This window comes from Somniosus microcephalus, unplaced genomic scaffold (genome assembly GCF_052327205.1).
Source record: "Somniosus microcephalus isolate GS21.2 unplaced genomic scaffold, FLI_Smic_1.0 unresolved_chr7, whole genome shotgun sequence".
NCBI lineage: Eukaryota > Metazoa > Chordata > Chondrichthyes > Squaliformes > Somniosidae > Somniosus > Somniosus microcephalus.
Window position 1 is genome coordinate 6,437,872 of NW_028225185.1, and position 21,036 is coordinate 6,458,907.

The 21,036-nt window shown below is 55.6% G+C and overlaps 1 protein-coding gene across 1 annotated transcript in view; it reads left to right on the forward strand.

Moving 5' to 3' along the window:
* LOC147086431 (otoancorin-like) overlaps positions 1 to 17,147 on the forward strand; it is a 35,177-nt gene extending 18,030 nt beyond the window's left edge. The window contains exons 6-8 of the mRNA XM_085978249.1: positions 50 to 147; positions 3,435 to 3,585; positions 15,534 to 17,147. Of these exons, the coding sequence (XP_085834375.1) occupies positions 50 to 147; positions 3,435 to 3,585; positions 15,534 to 15,619 (335 nt within the window). The 3' untranslated portion in view covers positions 15,620 to 17,147. The remainder of the gene's footprint in view (positions 1 to 49; positions 148 to 3,434; positions 3,586 to 15,533) is intronic.
* Positions 17,148 to 21,036: the final 3,889 nt, after the last annotated feature.

Below are 21,036 nucleotides of genomic sequence, written 5' to 3' on the forward strand. Positions count from 1 at the left end.
GGTGCCTCGCTGCACAATATAATCTGCTGCCTCTCTCCGCCCCTTGCAGCCGGAGCCAGCGCTGAGGATTTGAAGAGCTTGGCGCCCAAGACGATACCGTTCCTCAGCACCGCGGCTGTCCGCCTCATCCCGCCCGACCGATTCCTGGTGAGTGTTCCCAGATTCTATTCCCTTGGGGAAGCTAGGGTGTTGTTTGTGGGGGAATTGGGAGTGGGACAGGAACAGGAGGAGGCCATTCAGCTCCTCGAGCCTGTTCTGCCATTCACTGAGATCATGGTTGATCTACGACCTAACTCCATCTACCCCCCTTTGACCCGTATCCCTCAATATCTTTGGTTAACAAAAGAGTGTGTTTGAAGACCAGGACCTCAAACCCAGCACCAAGCTCATGGTCTACAGAGCAGTAGTGATACCTGCCCTCCTGTATGCCTCAGAGACATGGACCATGTACAGCAGGCACCTCAAAGCACTGGAGAGGTACCACCAACGCTGCCATCGGCAGGATAGGCGCACCAACGTCAGTGTTCTCACTCAGGCCAACATCCCCAGCATCGAAGCTTTGACCACGCTCGATCAGCTCCGATACGAGACTCCCAAAGCAAGCGCTCTACTCGGAGCTCCGGCACGGCAAGAGAGCCCCAGGTGGGCGGAGGAAACGCTTCGAGGACACCCTCAAAGCCTCCTTGAAAAAGTGCAACATCCCCACCGACACCTGGGAATCCCTGGCCCCAAGACCGCACAAAGTGGAGGAGAAGCATCCGGGAAGGCGCCGAACACCTTGAGTCTCTTCGCTGGGAGCAAGCGGGAAGCCAAGTGCAGGCAGCGGAAGGAGCGCACGTCAACCCAAGCACCCCACCCACCCACCCCTTCAACCACCGTCTGCCCCACCTGTGACAGAGACTGTAGGTCCTGCATTGGACTCATCAGTCACCTGAGAACTCATTTTTAGTGTGGAAGCGAGTCATCCTCGGTTCCGAGGGACTGCCTTAGAAGAACAAAAAGCTACCAATCTCCAATTTAAAATTAACAATTGATCTAGCACCAATTGCCGTTTGCGGGACAGAGTTCCAAACTTCTACCACCCTTTGTGTGTAGAAGTGTTTCCTAATTTCACTCCTGAAAGGTCTGGCTCTAATTTTTAGACTCTGCCCCCTAGTCCGAGACTCCCCAACCAGCAGAAATAGTTTCTCTCTCTCCACCCCTATCGGTTCCCCTTAATATCCTAAAAACTTCGAGCAGATCGCCTTCCTTCATGGGAAGACCTCCATTCAGTTCCTAACTGCTGCCAGACACGTGCCCACGAATGGCTCCGCTCCCCAGGCGAGTCGTGCGGACCAGGAAGATCCCAGGTTCCCATCCCCGCTTGTTGCCGGGGGAGCTGATCTCCGCCCGGAGGCGTCTCCGCTGGGGCGCGTCCATCCTGGGCCCCCAGGGTGACTTAACAATCGGCCTGGGTTCCTCACTCCTGATCGCCTTTCGCTACTACCATCACCGCCCTGTGCTCGCTGACCTACAATGTCTCCCGGTCCAGCAACGCCTCGATTTCAAAATTCTCATCCTCGTCTTCGAATCCCTCCATGGCCTCCTCGCCCCTCCCCATCTCTGTAACCTCCTCCAGCCCCTACACCCCTCCCTATCTCTGTAACCTCCTCCAGCCCCTACACCCCTCCCTATCTCTGTAACCTCCTCCAGCCCCTACACCCCTCCCTATCTCTGTAACCTCCTCCAGCCCCTACACCCCTCCCTATCTCTGTAACCTCCTCCAGCCCCTACACCCCTCCCTATCTCTGTAACCTCCTCCAGCCCCTACACCCCTCCCTATCGCTGTAACCGCCTCCAGCCCCTACACCCCTCCCTATCTCTGTAACCTCCTCCAGCCCTACACCCCTCCCCATCTCTGTAACCTCCTCCAGCCCCTACACCCCTCCCCATCTCTGTAACCCCCTCCAGCCCCTACACCCCTCCCCATCTCTGTAACCCCCTCCAGCCCCTACACCCCTCCCTATCTCTGTAACCCCCTCCAGCCCTACACCCCTCCCTATCTCTGTAACCTCCTCCAGCCCTACACCCCTCCCTATCTCTGTAACCTCCTCCAGCCCCTACACCCCTCCCCATCTCTGTAACCGCCTCCAGCCCCTACACCCCTCCCCATCTCTGTAACCGCCTCCAGCCCCTACACCCCTCCACATCTCTGTAACCTCCTCCAGCCCCTACACCCCTCCACATCTCTGTAACCTCCTACAGCCCTACACCCCTCCCTATCTCTGTAACCTCCTCCAGCCCTACACCCCTCCCCATCTCTGTAACCTCTCCCAGCCACTACACCCCTCCCTATCTCTGTAACCTCCTCCAGCCCTACACCCCTCCCCATCTCTGTAACCCCCTCCAGCCCCTACACCCCTCCCTATCTCTGTAACCTCCTCCAGCCCTACACCCCTCCCTATCTCTGTAACCTCCTCCAGCCCTACACCCCTCCCTATCTCTGTAACCCCCTCCAGCCCCCACACCCCTCCCCATCTCTGTAACCCCCTCCAGCCCTACACCCCTCCCCATCTCTGTAACCTCCTCCAGCCCCTACACCCCTCCCCATCTCTGTAACCTCCTCCAGCCCCTACACCCCTCCCTATCTCTGTAACCTCCTCCAGCCCCTACACCCCTCCCTATCTCTGTAACCCCCTCCAGCCCCACACCCCTCCCTATCTCTGTAACCCCCTCCAGCCCCTGCACCCCTCCCCATCTCTGTAACCCCCTCCAGCCCCTACACCCCTCCCTATCTCTGTAACCCCCTCCAGCCCCTACACCCCTCCCTATCTCTGTAACCCCCTCCAGCCCCTACACCCCTCCCTATCTCTGTAACCCCCTCCAGCCCCACACCCCACCCTATCTCTGTAACCTCCTCCAGCCCTACACCCCTCCCTATCTCTGTAACCCCCTCCAGCCCCACAACCCTCCCAGATCTCTGCGCTCCTCCAATTCTGGCCTCTCGCGCATCCCCCGATTTCCATCGCTCCACCATTGGCGGCCGTGCCTTCAGCCGCCCGGTACCCGAGCTCTGGAATTCCCTCCCTAAACCTCTCCGCCTCTCTCCTCGTTTAAGACGCTCCTTAAAACCGACCTCTTTGGCCAAGCTTTTGTGGCTCGGTGTCAAATTTTGTCTGATAATCGCTCTTGTGAAGCGCCGTGGGACGTTTTACTACGTTAAAGGCGCTGTATAAAGGCAAGTTGTTTTTGTTGTCTACATTCAGTGATTCCCCCCTCGGTCGAATAGCTTCGCGCCGTCAGAGCGGCCACTGGGCGAGGCGGCGGCGGGACAAGCAAGTGCTCGCGGGAGAGTGGCGGGGGAGGCGCTCGTGGGCGGGGCGGGGTGGCGGGGAGGGTTGGAGGGAGATGATCGAAGTCAGGCGGGCACTGACGACCCATTGTGTTCCGCGCAGGGGTTCTCGGTCTCCCAGCTGAATCGGCTGGGGCCAGACAACGCCGCGGCCGTAACTGTGGCGCAGATGGAGCGGGCAAGCGAGGAACAGAGGTCGGCCGTGATGGAGGCACTGGGCATCCCCTCTCAGATAAAGACACCGACCACTGCAGGTAGGCAACTGAACCGGATGCATAAAAAAACAAAAGAATTAGGAGCAGGAGTCGGCCATTCGGCCCCTCGAGTCTGCTCCGCCATTCAATAAGATCGCGGCTGATCATCGACCTCAACTCCACTTTCCCGCCCGATCCCCATATCCCTCGATTCCCCGAGAGTCCAAAAATCCATCGATCTCAGCCTTGAATATACTCAACGACTGAGCCTCCACAGCCCTCTGGGGCAGAGAATTCCAAAGATTCACCGCCCTCTGAGTGAAGAAATTCCTCCTCATCTCAGTCCTAAATGGCCGACCCCTTATCCTGAGACTGTGACCCCTGGTTCTAGACACTCCAACCAGGGGGAAACAACCTCTCAGCATCTACCCTGTCAATCCCCCTCAGAATCTTGTATGTTTCAATGAGATCACCTCTCATTCTTCTAAACCCCAGAGAGTATAGGCCCATTCTACACAATCTCTCCTCATAGGACAGCCCTCTCATCCCAGGAATCAATCTAGTGAACCTTCGTTGCACCGCCTCCAAGGCAAGTATATCCTTCCTTAGGTAAGGAGACCAAAACTGTGCACGGTACTCCAGGTGTGGTCTCACCAAGGCCCTGTACAATTGGAGCAAGACTTCCTCACTCTTGTACTCCAAACAACTCGCAATAAAGGCCAACACGCCATTTGCCTTCCTAATTACTTGCTGCACCTGCATGTTAACTTTCCGTGATTGGTGTATAAGGACACCCAGGTCCCTCTGAATCCCAACATTTACTGGTCTCTCACCTTGGAAAGAATATTTTGCTTTTCCAATCTTCCTACCAAAGTAGCATCGACGGGGATGTGGGCAGGAGGAGATGCTCCAAGGAGTTTACATCCTTCAGCCTGTTTCGTCCTGTTGATGAGATCTCTTTTCCTGAATGTGACGGAAATGCAAACTCCTTTGCAAACTCTGAATCTTGTTCATTTAGTCAGACCACACTTGGAGCACTGTGCACAGTTCTGGTCTCCATATTATAAAAAGGATATAGAGGCACTGGATAAGGTGCAAAAACGATTTACAAGGATGATACCAGAACTGTGTAGGAGTCTACGTACTCCTAGCAAAAGATACTGAACTCGGAGAGGTTCAACAGAAAAGGTTTAATTGTTGAGGCTGCATGCTGAACACAAAATGGAGACAGAGACTACACAAGGTACAACTCTCTTTCCCAGTGCACAGCTCCGACTGCTCCTCCCCCGCTCTGGGCTTAACTATGTTGCAGATCGAGTTTCTTAAAGGTGTGATCCTTCTTAAAGGCATGACGCCTGATTTATAGTCTACGGACCGGAAAGCGGATTGTGTCCGTTCTGTGATCGGTACGCCACACAGCTCCCCCCAGAATCCGCTAGTAGGGAGTGTACGAACTGGCGTGGCGGCTTGATGGCACGGCCGGAACGGCTCTTGGCGGTTGGTGTCAGGAGCGGGGCGGTCGGACGCGTCGGGCTCTTAGGCGGTCTGCCCCGCGGTGGGGGTTGGTCCACTTGAACGGGTTCGTCGGGCTCTAGGTGCGCCAGCTTGAGCCAGTCGACCGACACCTTGTCAGTTCTGCCGCCCACTTCGAGGAGGAAGAACTTGTTCCCCGTCTGGAGTACCTTGTAGGGTCCGTCGTATGGGGGCCGTAGAGGTCCTCGGTGGGCGTCATGGCACACGAAAACAAATTTGGCCATGTGCAGGCTAGGTGGTACGCGGGTTGCTGGTTCGCCGTGCCGGCCGGTGGGTACCGGAGCGAACTGTTGTGCTCGGTTGGCGAAAGCGCGGCGTTGCTGGTCAGCCAACCAGGGGGTCGTGGCGGTGGGCAGGAACTCTCCGGGTACGTGCAGCGGCTGGCCGTACATGAGTTCCGCCGCCGAGGCTTGCAGGTCTTCCTTGACAGCGGAGCATAGGCCGAGTAGCACCCACGGGAGGCGGTCGATCCAAGCCTCGTCCTCGAGGCTGGCACGGAGGGACGCCTTCATGGACCTGTGGAATCGCTCGCACAGTCCGTTGGCTTGGGGGTGGTAAGCCGTGGTGCGGTGAATGGCCACCCCGAGGTTTCGGGCGATGGCGGCCCACAGATCAGAGGTGAACTGCGGGCCTCTATCTGACGTCATGCCGGAGGGGACGCCGAACCGAGCGACCCAGGTACCGATGAACGCCCTCGCGATGTCGGCGGTGGTGGTGGACGTCAGTGGAATGGCCTCGGGCCAGCGGGTGGTACGGTCCACGATTGTCAGCAGGTGCGTGTGACCTTGTGATGGGGGCAGGGGGCCGACGAGGTCGATGTGGACGTGGTTGAACCTTCTTTCTGGCACGGTGAACTCCTCGAGTGGGGCTTTGACGTGTTGGTGGATTTTGGCACGCTGGCAAGCTATGCAGGATCTGGACCAGACGCGCACATCTTTGCGCAGGCCGCGCCAGACAAATCAGTTGGCTACCAGTCTAATGGACGCGCGGGTGCCGGGGTGTGAGAGGCCGTGGATGATGTCGAACACCCGTTTTCGCCAGGACGCCGGGACTACGGGGCGGGGTTGCGCCAAGGAGGTGTCGCATTTGACTGTGACGGCGGACGGGCCACAGGCGACGTCGGTCAGTCGCAGCCCTGGGAGGGTTGTGGGCGCGGAGAGCAGATCGGGGTCGGTGCGTTGCTCCGCTGCCAGTTGAGCATAGTCCACTGCCAGGTGGGCGCCGTGGACGGCGGGGCGGGATAGGCAGTCGGCCACCACGTTGTCTCGACCGGAGATGTGCCGGATGTCCGTGGTGAATTTGGACACCGCGGCGAGCTGGCGTTGTTGCCTGGCTGACCACGGGTCCGCAGATTTCGCCATCGCGAATGTCAGGGGTTTGTGGTCGACAAACGCGGTGAAGGGGCGGCCCTCCAGAAGAAATCTAAAATGGCGGACTGCCAGGTACAGTGCGAGGAGCTCGCGGTCAAAGGCGCTGTATTTGGCCTCTGGGGGGCGCAGTTGGCGGCTGAAAAAGGCCAGCGGTTGCCAGGCCCCATCGACCCACTGTTCGTACACGGCGCCGACCACGTGGTCTGAGGCGTCCGTGGTGAGGGCCACCCTGGCGTTGGGCTGTGGGTGAGCAAGCATGGTGGCGTCGGCGAGTGCCTTTTTGGTCGAGTCGAAAGCGGTCAACATGTCCGCCGACCACTCGATCGCCATTCTGTCTTTCTTACCCCGGAGGGCTTCGTATAGGGGCTGCATGAGGGAGGCCGCTCTGGGAATGAAGCGGTTGTAAAAGTTGATCATCCCCAAGAACTCCTGGAGGCCTTTGATGGTGGTAGGCCGGGGGAACTGCTGGACGGCTTGCACCTTGGCGGGCAGGGGAATGTCTCCGTCCTGCGTGATGTGGTGGCTGAGGAATTCGATCCTGCTGAGGCCGAATTGGCACTTGGCTGGGCTGATGATGAGCCCGTGCTCACTGAGCCGCTGGAACAGGGTGCGGAGGTGCTCGGTGTGTTCCTGCTTGGAGGAACTAGCTACCAGGATGTCATCCAGGTAGACAAAGAGGAACTTCAGGTCCCGGAGGACCGGGACCAGGCCTGGGCCGCGTTTTTGAGGCCGAAGGGCATTCGGTGGAACTCGAATAGCCCAAAAGGGGTGATTATGGCCGTCTTGGGAACGTCTGTGGGGTGGACTGGCACCTGATGGTAACCGCGCATCAGGTCGACTTTGGAGAAGACTGAGCGGCCGGCCAGTCTAGCCGAGAAGTTTTGAATGTGCGGTATGGGGTACCGATCCGGCGTGGTGGCGTTGTTTAGGCGCCGGTAGTCCCCGCAGGGGCGCCATCCCCCGTCGGGTTTGGTGACGATGTGGAGTGGGGAGGCCCAGGGGCTGTTGGAGCGGCGGATGATGCCGAGCTGTTCCATCGTGATCTCCAGCTTGGCCGGGTCCAGCCTGCGGGCATGGGCATACACCAGTGGGCCTGTGGTGGGGATGAAGTGTTCTACCTCGTGCTTAGCAACCTTCGCGGAGAAGGTCGGGTTGGTGAGGGCTGGGAACTCAGCCAGGAGTGCTGAGTAGTCGTCCGTTGAGCGGGCGCGGCACTGCCACGCCATTTCGGCGGGTTGGGGGGGGGGGCCATGGCGCCCGGGACAGGTGACATGGTGTTCATGTCCACGAGGCGGCGCCGAGGCATGTCGACCAACAGGCCGTGGGCGCACAGGAAATCTGCACCGAGGAGCGGGGAGAGCACCTTGGCGGTGATAAACTCCCAGTGGTAGCGGCGGCCTGCGAGGTCGATGGTGATGGTGCGGGTGCCGTACATCCGGATGTCGGTGCCGTTGGCGGCAGCCAGTGCAGGGCCGTGGCCGCCTCGCTGGATCTCGAGGGCGGACGCGGGGATGATGCTGCGCTGCGCGCCCGTGTCGCATAGGAAACTACTATTCTGTGATAGTAGATTGGCGGTTAGGATCAGATCAGCCATGATCTTATTGAATGGCGGAGCAGGCTTGAGGGGCCGATTGGCCTACTCCTGCTCCTATTTCTTATGTTCATATGTCCGGAGGCGCTGTCCGTAACGTACAGTAGCGCGCCTGCTTGCCCCACGGCCATCGTGTAGGCCGGTGTGGGGGCGGTTGGAAATGTGCAGGGATGGCTGCAGCGGCGTGCCCGTGCGCCGAACCGGGTATGGAAGTAGCAGTAGCCCTGGGTCGGAGGGCTTGGGGGACGTGGGGGCCTGGGGGACCTCATGGCCGAGCTGTGTGGCCGCGCGATAGAGGGTGGAGCGCGCGCCGACGCTGCGGAGGCCAGGTCGGGGGTGACGGCATGGTTGGAGCTGGCGGACAAGAGCTTATCGGCTTCGTCGGCCAGGACCTCGAGGTCCGTGAGGCTGGACGCCACGATCGCCGGGCGGATGCTGGGAGGTAGTTGGCGGATAAAGAGCATGTGGAAGAGGGAGCCGGGCGGTTTCTCGTCGGTCAGAGCAAGCATATGTGAGAGCAAGTCTGACGGCGTGGAGTCACCGAGGCCCGGGAGGTCGAGGAGGTGGCAGTTGTGCATGAATTGGGAGGCTGTGAATTTTTTAATGAGCGCGGCCTTGAGATGTGCGTACTTGCCTTCCTCCGGGTTTTGTAGTGTTGTCCAGACTTTCGTGATTGTGGAGCTGCCCAGGGAGGCGAGGAGGTAGTCGTACATCGTTGCGTCGGCGGTGATGCCGCGGAGTCGGAATTGCGATTCGGCTTGAAGGAACCAGGTGGTGGCCAGGTTCTCCCAGAACTCCGGCAGCTTCACAGAAACTGCGTTTGTGTCAGCCATGGTTACGCTTAGGAGTCGTCCTGAGCGTCGGGGTCACCAATTTAGGAGTCTACGTACTCCTACCAAAAAATACTGAACTCGGAGAGGTTCAACAGAAAAGGTTTAACAGAAGAACATAAGAAATAGGAGCAGGAGTAGGCCAATCGGCCCCTCGAGCCTGCTCCACCATTCAATAAGATCATGGCTGATCTGATCCTAACCTCAAATCTTCTATCACTCTGCATCCACCCGAACCCATGTGATCTCCTGGGAGAGGCGAAAAACCAGATAAAGACCCAATGGCCAATTTGGGAGAAAAAAATCTGGGAAATTCCTCTCCGACCCATCTAGGCGATCGAAATTCTTCCAGGAGATCACTCTGTCCCTATATTTTCTACAGTACTTACCTTCTGTAAAGGCGATCTCCACCCCAGCCAGGAACAGGAATAAAACCATCTCCTGAAATCTAACAGAATTAGAACACAGTAGGAGCAGAACAAGGCTACACGGCCCCTGGGCCCGCTCCACTACCCACAGGGCCATGACCATTCTGAACCCAGACTCATGTCCAATTTCCTGCCCGCTCCCCGTAACCCTTTATTCCCTTTACTTCTAGGAAACTATCTATTTCTGTTTTAAATTTATTTAATGATGTAGCTTCCACAGCTTTCTGGGGCAGCAAATTCCACAAACCTACCACCCTCTGAGTGAAGAAGTTTCTCCTCATCTCAGTTTTGAATGAGCAGCCCCTTATTTTAAGATTATGCCCCCTAGTTCTAGTTTCACCCATCATTGGGAACATCCTCACCGCATCCACCCGATCAAGCCCCTTCACAATCTTATATGTTTCAATAAGATCGCCTCTCATTCTTCTGAACTCCAATGAGTAGAGTCCCAATCTACTCAGCCTCTCCTCATATGACCACCCCCTCATCCCCGGGATTAACCGAGTGAACCTTCTTTGTACTGACTCGAGAGCAAGTATGTCTTTTCTTAAGTATGGACACCAAAACTGTATGCAGTATTCCAGGTGCGGCCTCACCAATACCTTGTACAACTGCAGCAATACCTCCCTGTTTTTATATTCCAACCCCCTAGCAATAAAAGCCAACATTCCATTGGCCTTCTTGATCACTTGCTGCACCTGCATACTAACTTTTTGAGTTTCGTGCACCAGGACCCCCAGATCCCTTTGTACTACAGTACTTTCCAGTTTCTTGCCATTAAGATAATAACTTGCTCTATGATTTTTCCTGCCAAAGTGCATAACCTCACACTTTCCAGTATTGTATTCCATCTGCCAAATCTCTGCCCACTTACTTAGCCTGTCTATGTCCCTTTGCAGGTTTTTTATGTCCTCCTCACTCACTACTTTCCGTCCCATCTTTGTATCATCTGCAAACTTTGATATGTTACACTCGGTCCCCTCCTCCAAATCGTTAATGTAGATTGTAAAGAGTTGGGGACCCAGCACTGACCCCTGCGGAACACCACTAGTTACTGGTTGCCAATCTGAGAACGAACCATTTATCCCAACTCTCTGCTTTCTGTTAGAGAGCCAATCCTCCACCCATGCCAGAATATTACCCCCAATCCCGTGATTTTTTATCTTGAGCAATAATCTTTTGTGTGGCACCTTGTCAAATGCCTTTTGGAAGTCTAAATACACTACGTCCACTGGTTCCCCTTTATCCACCCTGTATGTTACTTCCTCAAAAAACTCAAGCAAATTTGTTAAACATGACTTCCCCTTCATGAAACCATGCTGAGTTTGCCCTATTAAATTATGTTTATCCAAATGTCCCGTTACTGTCTCCTTAATAATGGACTCTAACATTTTACCAACCACAGATGTTAGGCTAACAGGTCTATAGTTTCCAGCCTTCTGCCTACTACCCTTTTTAAATAATGGTGTTACATTAGCAGTTTTCCAATCTGCCGGGACCTTTGCTGAGTCCAGTGAGTTTTGGAAAATTATTACCAATGCATCCACAATCCCTACCGCTACTTCCCTCAAGACCCTGGGATGCAAGCCATCAGGTCCAGGGGATTTATCCGCCTTGAGTCCCATTATTTTACCAAGTACCACTTCCTTAGTGATTTTAATTGTATTTAGTTCCTCCCCCCCTAGAGCCCCCTGTTTGTCCAGTGTTGGGATATTCTTAGTGTCCTCTACTGTAAAGACTGATACAAAATAATTGTTCAGTGTTTTTGCCATCTCCATGTTTCCCACCATTAATTTCCCGGTCTCATCCTCTAAGGGACCAACATTTACTTTAGCCACCCTTTTTCTTTTTATATAACTATAGAAACTTTTACTGTCTGTTTTTATATTTTTTGCTAATTTACTTTCATAATCTATTAATTGTTGAGGCTGCATGCTGAACACAAAATGGAGTCAGAGACTACACAAAGTGCAACTCTCTTTCCCAGTGCACAGCTCCGACTGCTCCTCCCCCGCTCTGGGCTTAACTATGTTGCAGATTGAGTTTCTTAAAGGTGTGATCCTTCTTAAAGGCATGACGCCTGATTTATAGTCTACGGACCGGAAAGCGGATTGTGTCCGTTCTGTGATCGGTACGCCACAACTGAGAGGTTACAACCATCAGGAAAGACTGAACAGGCCGGGGCTCTTTTCTCTAGAAAAGAGAAGACTGAGGGGTGACCTGATCGAGGTCTTTAAGATTATGAAAAGGGTTCGCTAGGGTAGACGTAGAGAAGATGTTTCCACTTGTGGGGGAGACCAGAACTAGGGGCCGTCAATAGAAGACAACGGCCTATAAATTCGGTGACGCCCCGCCAGCATGTTTGCGCCAGAAGTTTAGCGCCCGCCACCGAGCCAGTTGTGCCCGCCCCAAATTCACTTTCAGCGCCCCAAAGCGGAAGCGGGCACTGGTACAGGATGTGCCCGCCCCGCTTGGGGCGCTGAAAGTGAATTTCAGCATTCCCGGTCCCGCTGCGCCACCCGATGCGGAGCGGCAGGCTGCTGTACTGCAGGCCTCCCCCTTCTCTTAAGGGGGAGGTGCCTGCAACGGCCGGAGCCCCGTTGAAAGTGCCGGCAAAAGAGCCCGGCACAACGGCGAAGTGCCGGGCTCCACGGAAACCAGCCGGCAATGCCGCGGGGGGGGGGGTGGAGGAGGCCGGGGAAGGAGGTGCGGGCAGGCGGCCGCCAAAAAAGCGGCCGGCCGCACCTCCGCTTTAAATAGCGCATCTGAGGCTGCAGCACGGCCAGGTTTTCAAAACGTTGTTAGCGGCCGCCAGGGAAGAGGCGGCCGCTACTGAAGATGGGGATCGGCGTGGTTTCGGGCGGTACCGGGGCGCTGCGCACACCGATGACGTCATCGGTGCCGGCGCAGCGCTACCGGCTTACGCCGATTTAAAGGCCCACCTAATTTCAGCGGCGACGCAACTTCCGGCGCAACCCACTCTTGCGCCCCTAAATGGGCGCAAACCCAAGGGAATTTCTAGGCCAGTCACAAATAAATCCAATCGGGAATTCAGGAGAAACTTCTTTACCCAGAGAGTGGTGAGAATGTGGAACTCACTGCCACAGGGAGTGGTTGAGGCGAAGAGCGTAGATGTATTTAAGGGGAGGCTGGATAAACACATGAGGGAGAAGGGAATAGAGGGTTGTGTAGATGGGGTGAGATGAAGAGGGGGTGGGAGGAGGCTGGTGTTGATGGGGTGAGATGAAGAGGGGTGGGAGGAGGCTGGTGTTGATGGGGTGAGATGAAGAGAGGTGGGAGGAGGCTGGTGTTGATGGGGTGAGATGAAGAGAGGTGGGAGGAGGCTGGTGTTGATGGGGTGAGATGAAGAGGGGTGGGAGGAGGCTGGTGTTGATGGGGTGAGATGAAGAGGGGTGGGAGGAGGCTGGTGTTGATGGGGTGAGATGAAGAGGGGTGGGAGGAGGCTGGTGTTGATGGGGTGAGATGAAGAGGGGTGGGAGGAGGCTGGTGTTGATGGGGTGAGATGAAGAGGGGCGGGAGGAGGCTGATGTTGATGGGGTGAGATGAAGAGGGGTGGGAGGAGGCTGGTGTTGATGGGGTGAGATGAAGAGGGGTGGGAAGAGGCTGGTGTTGATGGGGTGAGATGAAGAGGGGTGGGAGGAGGCTGGTGTTGATGGGGTGAGATGAAGAGGGGTGGGAGGAGGCTGGTGTTGATGGGGTGAGATGAAGAGGGGTGGGAGGAGGCTGGTGTTGATGGGGTGAGATGAAGAGGGGTGGGAGGAGGCTGGTGTTGATGGGGTGAGATGAAGAGAGGTGGGAGGAGGCTGGTGTTGACGGGGTGAGATGAAGAGGGGTGGGAGGAGGCTGGTGTTGATGGGGTGAGATGAAGAGGGGTGGGAGGAGGCTGGTGTTGATGGGGTGAGATGAAGAGGGGTGGGAGGAGGCTGGTGTTGATGGGGTGAGATGAAGAGGGGTGGGAGGAGGCTGGTGTTGATGGGGTGAGATGAAGAGGGGTGGGAGGAGGTTGGTGTTGATGGGGTGAGATGAAGAGGGGTGGGAGGAGGCTGGTGTTGATGGGGTGAGATGAAGAGGGGTGGGAGGAGGCTGGTGTTGATGGGGTGAGATGAAGAGGGGTGGGAGGAGGCTGGTGTGGATGGGGTGAGATGAAGAGGGGTGGGAGGAGGCTGGTGTTGATGGGGTGAGATGAAGAGGGGTGGGAGGAGGCTGGTGTTGATGGGGTGAGATGAAGAGGGGTGGGAGGAGGCTGGTGTTGATGGGGTGAGATGAAGAGGGGTGGGAGGAGGCTGGTGTTGATGGGGTGAGATGAAGAGGGGTGGGAGGGGGCTGGTGTGGATGGGGTGAGATGAAGAGGGGTGGGAGGAGGCTGGTGTTGATGGGGTGAGATGAAGAGGGGTGGGAGGAGGCTGGTGTTGATGGGGTGAGATGAAGAGGGGTGGGAGGAGGCTGGTGTTGATGGGGTGAGATGAAGAGGGGTGGGAGGAGGCTGGTGTTGATGGGGTGAGATGAAGAGGGGTGGGAGGAGGCTGGTGTTGATGGGGTGAGATGAAGAGGGGTGGGAGGAGGCTGGTGTTGATGGGGTGAGATGAAGAGGGGTGGGAGGAGGCTGGTGTTGATGGGGTGAGATGAAGAGGGGTGGGAGGAGGCTGGTGTTGATGGGGTGAGATGAAGAGGGGTGGGAGGAGGCTGGTGTTGATGGGGTGAGATGAAGAGGGGTGGGAGGAGGCTGGTGTTGATGGGGTGAGATGAAGAGGGGTGGGAGGAGGCTGGTGTTGATGGGGTGAGATGAAGAGGGGTGGGAGGAGGCTGGTGTTGATGGGGTGAGATGAAGAGGGGTGGGAGGAGGCTGGTGTTGATGGGGTGAGATGAAGAGGGGTGGGAGGAGGCTGGTGTTGATGGGGTGAGATGAAGAGGGGTGGGAGGAGGCTGGTGTTGATGGGGTGAGATGAAGAGGGGTGGGAGGAGGCTGGTGTTGACGGAGTGAGATGAAGAGGGGTGGGAGGAGGCTGGTGTTGATGGGGTGAGATGAAGAGGGGTGGGAGGAGGCTGGTGTTGATATGGTGAGATGAAGAGGGGTGCGAGGAGGCTGGTGTTGATGGGGTGAGATGAAGAGGGGTGGGAGGAGGCTGGTGTTGATGGGGTGAGATGAAGAGGGGTGGGAGGAGGCTGGTGTGGATGGGGTGAGATGAAGAGGGGTGGAGGGAGGCTGGTGTTGATGGGGTGAGATGAAGAGGGGTGGGAGGAGGCTGGTGTTGATGGGGTGAGATGAAGAGGGGTGGGAGGAGGCTGGTGTTGATGGGGTGAGATGAAGAGGGGTGGGAGGAGGCTGGTGTTGATGGGGTGAGATAAAGAGGGGTGGGAGGAGGCTGGTGTTGATGGGGTGAGATGAAGAGGGGTGGGAGGAGGCTGGTGTTGATGGGGTGAGATGAAGAGGGGTGGGAGGAGGCTGGTGTTGATGGGGTGAGATGAAGAGAGGTGGGAGGAGGCTGGTGTTGATGGGGTGAGATGAAGAGGGGTGGGAGGAGGCTGGTGTTGACGGAGTGAGATGAAGAGGGGTGGGAGGAGGCTGGTGTTGATGGGGTGAGATGAAGAGGGGTGGGAGGAGGCTGGTGTTGATATGGTGAGATGAAGAGGGGTGGGAGGAGGCTGGTGTTGATGGGGTGAGATGAAGAGGGGTGGGAGGAGGCTGGTGTTGATGGGGTGAGATGAAGAGGGGTGGGAGGAGGCTGGTGTGGATGGGGTGAGATGAAGAGGGGTGGGAGGAGGCTGGTGTTGATGGGGTGAGATGAAGAGGGGTGGGAGGAGGCTGGTGTTGATGGGGTGAGATGAAGAGGGGTGGGAGGAGGCTGGTGTTGATGGGGTGAGATGAAGAGGGGTGGGAGGAGGCAGGTGTTGATGGGGTGAGATAAAGAGGGGTGGGAGGAGGCTGGTGTTGATGGGGTGAGATGAAGAGGGGTGGGAGGAGGCTGGTGTTGATGGGGTGAGATGAAGAGGGGTGGGAGGAGGCTGGTGTTGATGGGGTGAGATGAAGAGGGGTGGGAGGAGGCTGGTGTTGATGGGGTGAGATGAAGAGGGGTGGGAGGAGGCTGGTGTGCGGAATAAACACCGGCATGGAGCAGTGGGGCCGAATGGCCTGTTTCTGGGCTGTAATTACTGTGTAATACTTTGCAATCGGTGCTGAATGCCGAACAAAGAGGGGGAACCGTTTGGCTAACCTGCCTCTCTCTTTATTTCCCAGCTGCGTCCTGCACTCCGAGCCTGGGCTTCTTCAGATCATCCCTCGTGACCCGCACTCTCCCGATGATCCTGCTGCTGTCTCTGTGAAGCCTTCCTTCGCCTCCCTGAAGAAAAATAGAAGGCCGAGAAGCTCCGCGCCCTGCTCGTTCGGACTGCTGCAGCCCTTCAAAGCACCATGTCGTGCTGCCGGCTGATTGCTGGCGGCTCCTGCGCAATGCCGTCCCTGACCGAGTGTCTGTGTGTGAAGAAACTCTCGGTGAAAGCAGAGGGATTTTTGCAATATATATATTTCTTCAGCTGCCTCGGGCCCCGAGCTCTGGAATTCCCTCCCTAAACCTCTCCGCCTCTCTCTCCTCCTTTAAGACGCTCCTTAAAACCGACCTCTTTGACCAAGCTTTTGGTCACCTGCCCTAATATCTCCTGATGTGGCTCGGGGTCATAAGATCATAAGAATTAGGAGCAGGAGTCGGCCATTTGGCCCCTCGAGCCTGCTCCACCATTCAATAAGATCACGGCTGATCATCGACCTCAACTCCACTTTCCCGCCCGATCCCCATATCCCTCGATTCCCCGAGAGTCCAAAAATCTCTCGATCTCGGCCTTGAATATACTCAACGACTGAGCCTCCACAGCCCTCTGGGGCAGAGAATTCCAAAGATTCACCGCCCTCTGAGTGAAGAAATTCCTCCTCATCTCAGTCCTCAATGGCCGACCCCTTATCCTGAGACTGTGACCCCTGGTTCTAGACTCTCCAGCCAGGGGGAAACAGCCTCTCAGCATCTACCCTGTCAATCCCCCTCAGAATCTTGTATGTTTCAATGAGATCACCTCTCATTCTTCTAAACTCCAGAGAGTATCGGCCCAATCTGCACAATCTCTCCTCATAGGACAACCTGTAAAAAGATTGACGAGAATGATTCCAGGGATGAGGGACTTCAGTTACGTGGAAAGACTGGAGAAGCTGGGGTTGTTCTCTTTAGAGCAGAGAAGATTGAGAGGAGATTTGATAGAGGTGTTCAAAATCATGAGGGGTCCGGACGGAGTAGATAGAGAGAAACTGTTCCCATTGGCGGAAGGGTCGAGAACCAGAGGACACAGATTTAAGGTGATTGGCAGAAGAACCAAAGGCGACAGGAGGAAAAACTTTATTACTCAGCGAGTGATTAGGATCTGGAATGCGCTGCCTGAAAGGGCGGTGGAGACAGATTCAATCACAGCTTTGAAAGGGGAGTTGGAGAGGTACCTGAAAGAAAATAAATTTGCAGGGCTACGGGGAAAGGGCGGGGGAGTGGGACTGGCTGAAGTGCTCCTGCAGAGAGCCGGCACGGACTCGACGGGCCTCCTACTGTAGCCATTCCATGATTCTGTGATTCTCTCATCCCAGGAATCAATCTAGTGAACCTTTGTTTTTATTGATAGCGCTCTTGTGAAGCGCCTTGGGATGTGTCGCGAGATTGAGTGCGCTGTGTAAATATAAGTTGTTGCTTGTTACTTAATCACCGTTAATGAACCTCTACGCTAATCTGTCCTGTCTCTACTGCTGCACCAGACAAGCAAAGGGCAATCTGCACTCATTCGCTACCCTTCAATTAAAACCATCTACGTTTCACTTTCACGTGCCAGGATTGTTTTTCAATTGATCATCTTGGGCTTTACGTTCGAGAAGAATGCTCCCTTGAGCCGAACTGAACTGTCCATATCTCCCGGATTTGGAGCCTCTCTCTCTCTTTTTTTCTTGTCTTAACCTTTTCTCTCCTGAAGACGTCGACACTCGCTGCGGTCCCGGACCGCAGATCATCCTCCGTCGCCTCACCCATTCCCCGTGGGGTTTTGTAGAGAGAAGCACCAAGTGCCACACGAGGAGGACGGGCCTTTCTGTACCAGGCCTCAGTTAGGTCGTAGGAACATAGAAGATAGGAGCAGGAGTCGGCCATTCGGCCCCTCGAGCCTGTTCTGCCATTTAATGAGATCATGGCTGATCATCCAAATTCAGTACCCTGTCCCTGCCTTCTCCCCATATCCCTTGATCCCTTTAGCCTTAAGAAATATATCCAACTCCTTGAATATATTTAATGAATTGGCCTCAACTGCCTTCTGTGGTAAAGAATTCCACAGGTTCCGCATTAGGTTGGGAACCTGATGAACTATTAATGGCGGAACAGGCTCGAGGGGTTGAATGGCCTGTGCATACAGTCTGCACTTTTGGACAACTCGCTGTCAAAATGAAACCGGGGCTTAGAGAGTTCAATTATGAGGACAGGTTTCACAGACGATTCACTCCCGTCTGGGACTGTACGGCCCATGTGTGTGTCTCAGTGACAGCTCCTGTACACGTACAGTACACACAGCGGGTAAAAGGGAACGATTCACTCCCGTCTGGGACTGTACGGCCCGTGTGTGTGTCTCAGTGTCAGCTCCTGTACATGGACAGTACACAGCGGGGAAAAGGGAACGATTCACTCCCGTCTGGGACTGTACGGCCCGTGTGTGTGTCTCAGTGTCAGCTCCTGTACATGTACAGTACACAGCGGGGAAAAGGGAACGATTCACTCCCGTCTGGGACTGTACGGCCCGTGTGTGTGTCTCAGTGTCAGCTTATGTACATGGACAGTACACACAGCGGGTAAAAGAGATCGATTCACTTCCGTCTGGGACTGTACGGCCCGTGTGTGTGTCTCAGTGTCAGCTCCTGTACATGTACAGTGCACACAGTGGGTAAAAGGGAACTATTCACTCCCGTCTGGGACTGTACGGCCCGTGTGTGTGTCTCAGTGTCAGCTCCTGTACATGTACAGTACACACAGCGGGTAAAAGGGAACGATTCACTCCCGTCTGGGACTGTACGGCCCGTGTGTGTGTCTCAGTGTCAGCTCCTGTACATGTACAGTACACACAGCGGGTAAAAGAGATCAATTCACTTCCGTCTGGGACTGTACGGCCCGTGTGTGTGTCCCAGTGTCAGCTCCTGTACATGTACAGTACACACAGCGGGTAAAAGGGAACGATTCACTCCCATCTGGTACTGTACGGCCCGTGTGTGTCTCAGTGCCGGTTCCTGTACATGTACAGTACACACAGCGGGTAAAAGGGAACGATTCACTCCCGTCTGGTACTGTACGACCCGTGTGTGTGTCTCAGTGTCAGCTCCTGTACATGTACAGTACACACAGCGGGTAAAAGGGAAAGATTCACTCCCGTCTGGTACTGTACGGCCCGTGTGTGTCTCAGTGTCAGCTCCTGTACATGTACAGTACACAGCGGGTAAAAGGGAACGATTCACTCCCATCTGGTACTGTACGGCCCGTGTGTGTGTCTTAGTGTCAGCTCCTGTACATGTACAGTACACACAGCGGGTAAAAGGGAACGATTCACTCCCGTCTGGGACTGTATGATCCGTGTGTGTGTCTCAGTGTCAGCTCCTGTACATGTACAGTACACACAGCGGGTAAAAGGGAACGATTCACTCCCGTCTGGTACTGTACGGCCCGTGTGTGTCTCAGTGCCGGTTCCTGTACATGTACAGTACACACAGCGGGTAAAAGGGAACGATTCACTCCCGTCTGGTACTGTACGACCCGTGTGTGTGTCTCAGTGTCAGCTCCTGTACATGTACAGTACACACAGCGGGTAAAAGGGAACGATTCACTCCCGTCTGGTACTGTACGGCCCGTGTGTGTGACTCAGTGTCAGCTCCTGTACATGTACAGTACACACAGCGGGTAAAAGGGAACAATTCACTCCCATCTGGTACTGTACGGCCCGTGTGTGTGTCTCAGTGTCAGCTCCTGTACATGTACAGTACACACAGCGGGTAAAAGGGAACGATTCACTCCCGTCTGGGACTGTACGGCCCGTGTGTGTCTCAGTGTCTCTGTACATGTACAGTACACAGCGGGTAAAAGAGAACGATTCACTTCCGTCTGGGACTGTACGGCCTGTGTGTGTGTCTCAGTGTCGGCTCCTGTACATGTACAGTACCCACAGCGGGTAAAAGGGAATGATTCACTCCAGTCTGGTACTGTACGGCCCGTGTGTGTGTCTCAGTGTCAGCTCCTGTACATGTACAGTACACAGCGGGTAAAAGGGAACGATTCACTCCCGTCTGGTACTGTACGGCCCGTGTGTGTGTCTCAGTGTCAGCTCCTGTACATGTACAGTACACAGCGGGTAAAAGGGAATGATTCACTCCCGTCTGGGACTGTACGGTCCGTGTGTGTGTCTCAGTGTCAGCTCCTGTACATGTACAGTACACACAGCGGGTAAAAGAGAATGATTCACTTCCGTCTGGGACTGTACGGCCCGTGTGTGTGTCTCAGTGTCAGCTCCTGTACATGTACAGTACACAGCGGGTAAAAGGGAACGATTCACTCCCGTCTGGGACTGTACAGTCCGTGTGTGTGTCTCAGTGTCAGCTCCTGTACATGTACAGTACACACAGTGGGTAAAAGGGAACGATTCACTCCCGTCTGGGACTGTATGGTCCGTGTGTGTCTCAGTGTCAGCTCCTGTACATGTACAGTACACACAGCGGGTAAAAGAGAATGATTCACTTCCGTCTGGTACTGTACGGTCCGTGTGTGTGTCTCAGTGTCAGCTCCTGTACATGTACAGTACACACAGTGGGTAAAAGAGAATGATTCACTTCCGTCTGGGACTGTACGGCCCGTGTGTGTGTCTCGGTGTCAGCTCCTGTACATGTACAGTACACAGCGGGTAAAAGGGAACGATTCACTCCCGTCTGGGACTGTACAGTCCGTGTGTGTGTCTCAGTGTCAGCTCCTGTACATGTACAGTACACACAGCGGGTAAAAGAGGACGATTCACTCCTGTCTGGTACTGTACGGGCCGTGTGTGTCTCAGTGTCTCCTGTACATGTACAGTACACAACGGGTAAAAGGGAACGATTCACTCCCGTCCAGTTTCTGACCCTGAACACATGCAAGTGCGCGTGGACAGGATCGTGCTTCCCCCCATGGCTGAACAGCCTTTTCACTGGCAGGCTGCGGAAGCGCAGTGCGTCCCCACGGAACCGTAACCCGGGGAGGGATTCGCGGGAGGAAATTTTTATTGTGCGCGGGTCTCCACACGATACGACTCCTTGACTGATCGGTCACAGACAACTCGGGTCCGGCAGAGTTCACGTTGCGCCCTCAGCCCGCGCGTTAACGTTGGGTACACGGGACGCGCGCACACACACACACACACACACACACACACCTTCCCGACCCGCGCGAGTCCCAGCAACATGCTGAGGTGGAGGCGACGAGCGTCGACTCGCGGAGTCCGGGTCCCGCGGCCAGCTCCCCCCACTCCGGCGCCCTCTCCCGCCCATTCCTCCTCCACCTCCTCCTACTACCGCTGCTCCCGACCGGGCAGCCAGTCCGTGTAGCGCTGGGTCTTTGAGAGCTTGAATCATGCCGCCGACATGCGGCACGTGGATAATCTCGATGCCGTTCACCAGCAGAGGCACGGGGGCCAGGATTCAGATCGGAGTTTAACCACCA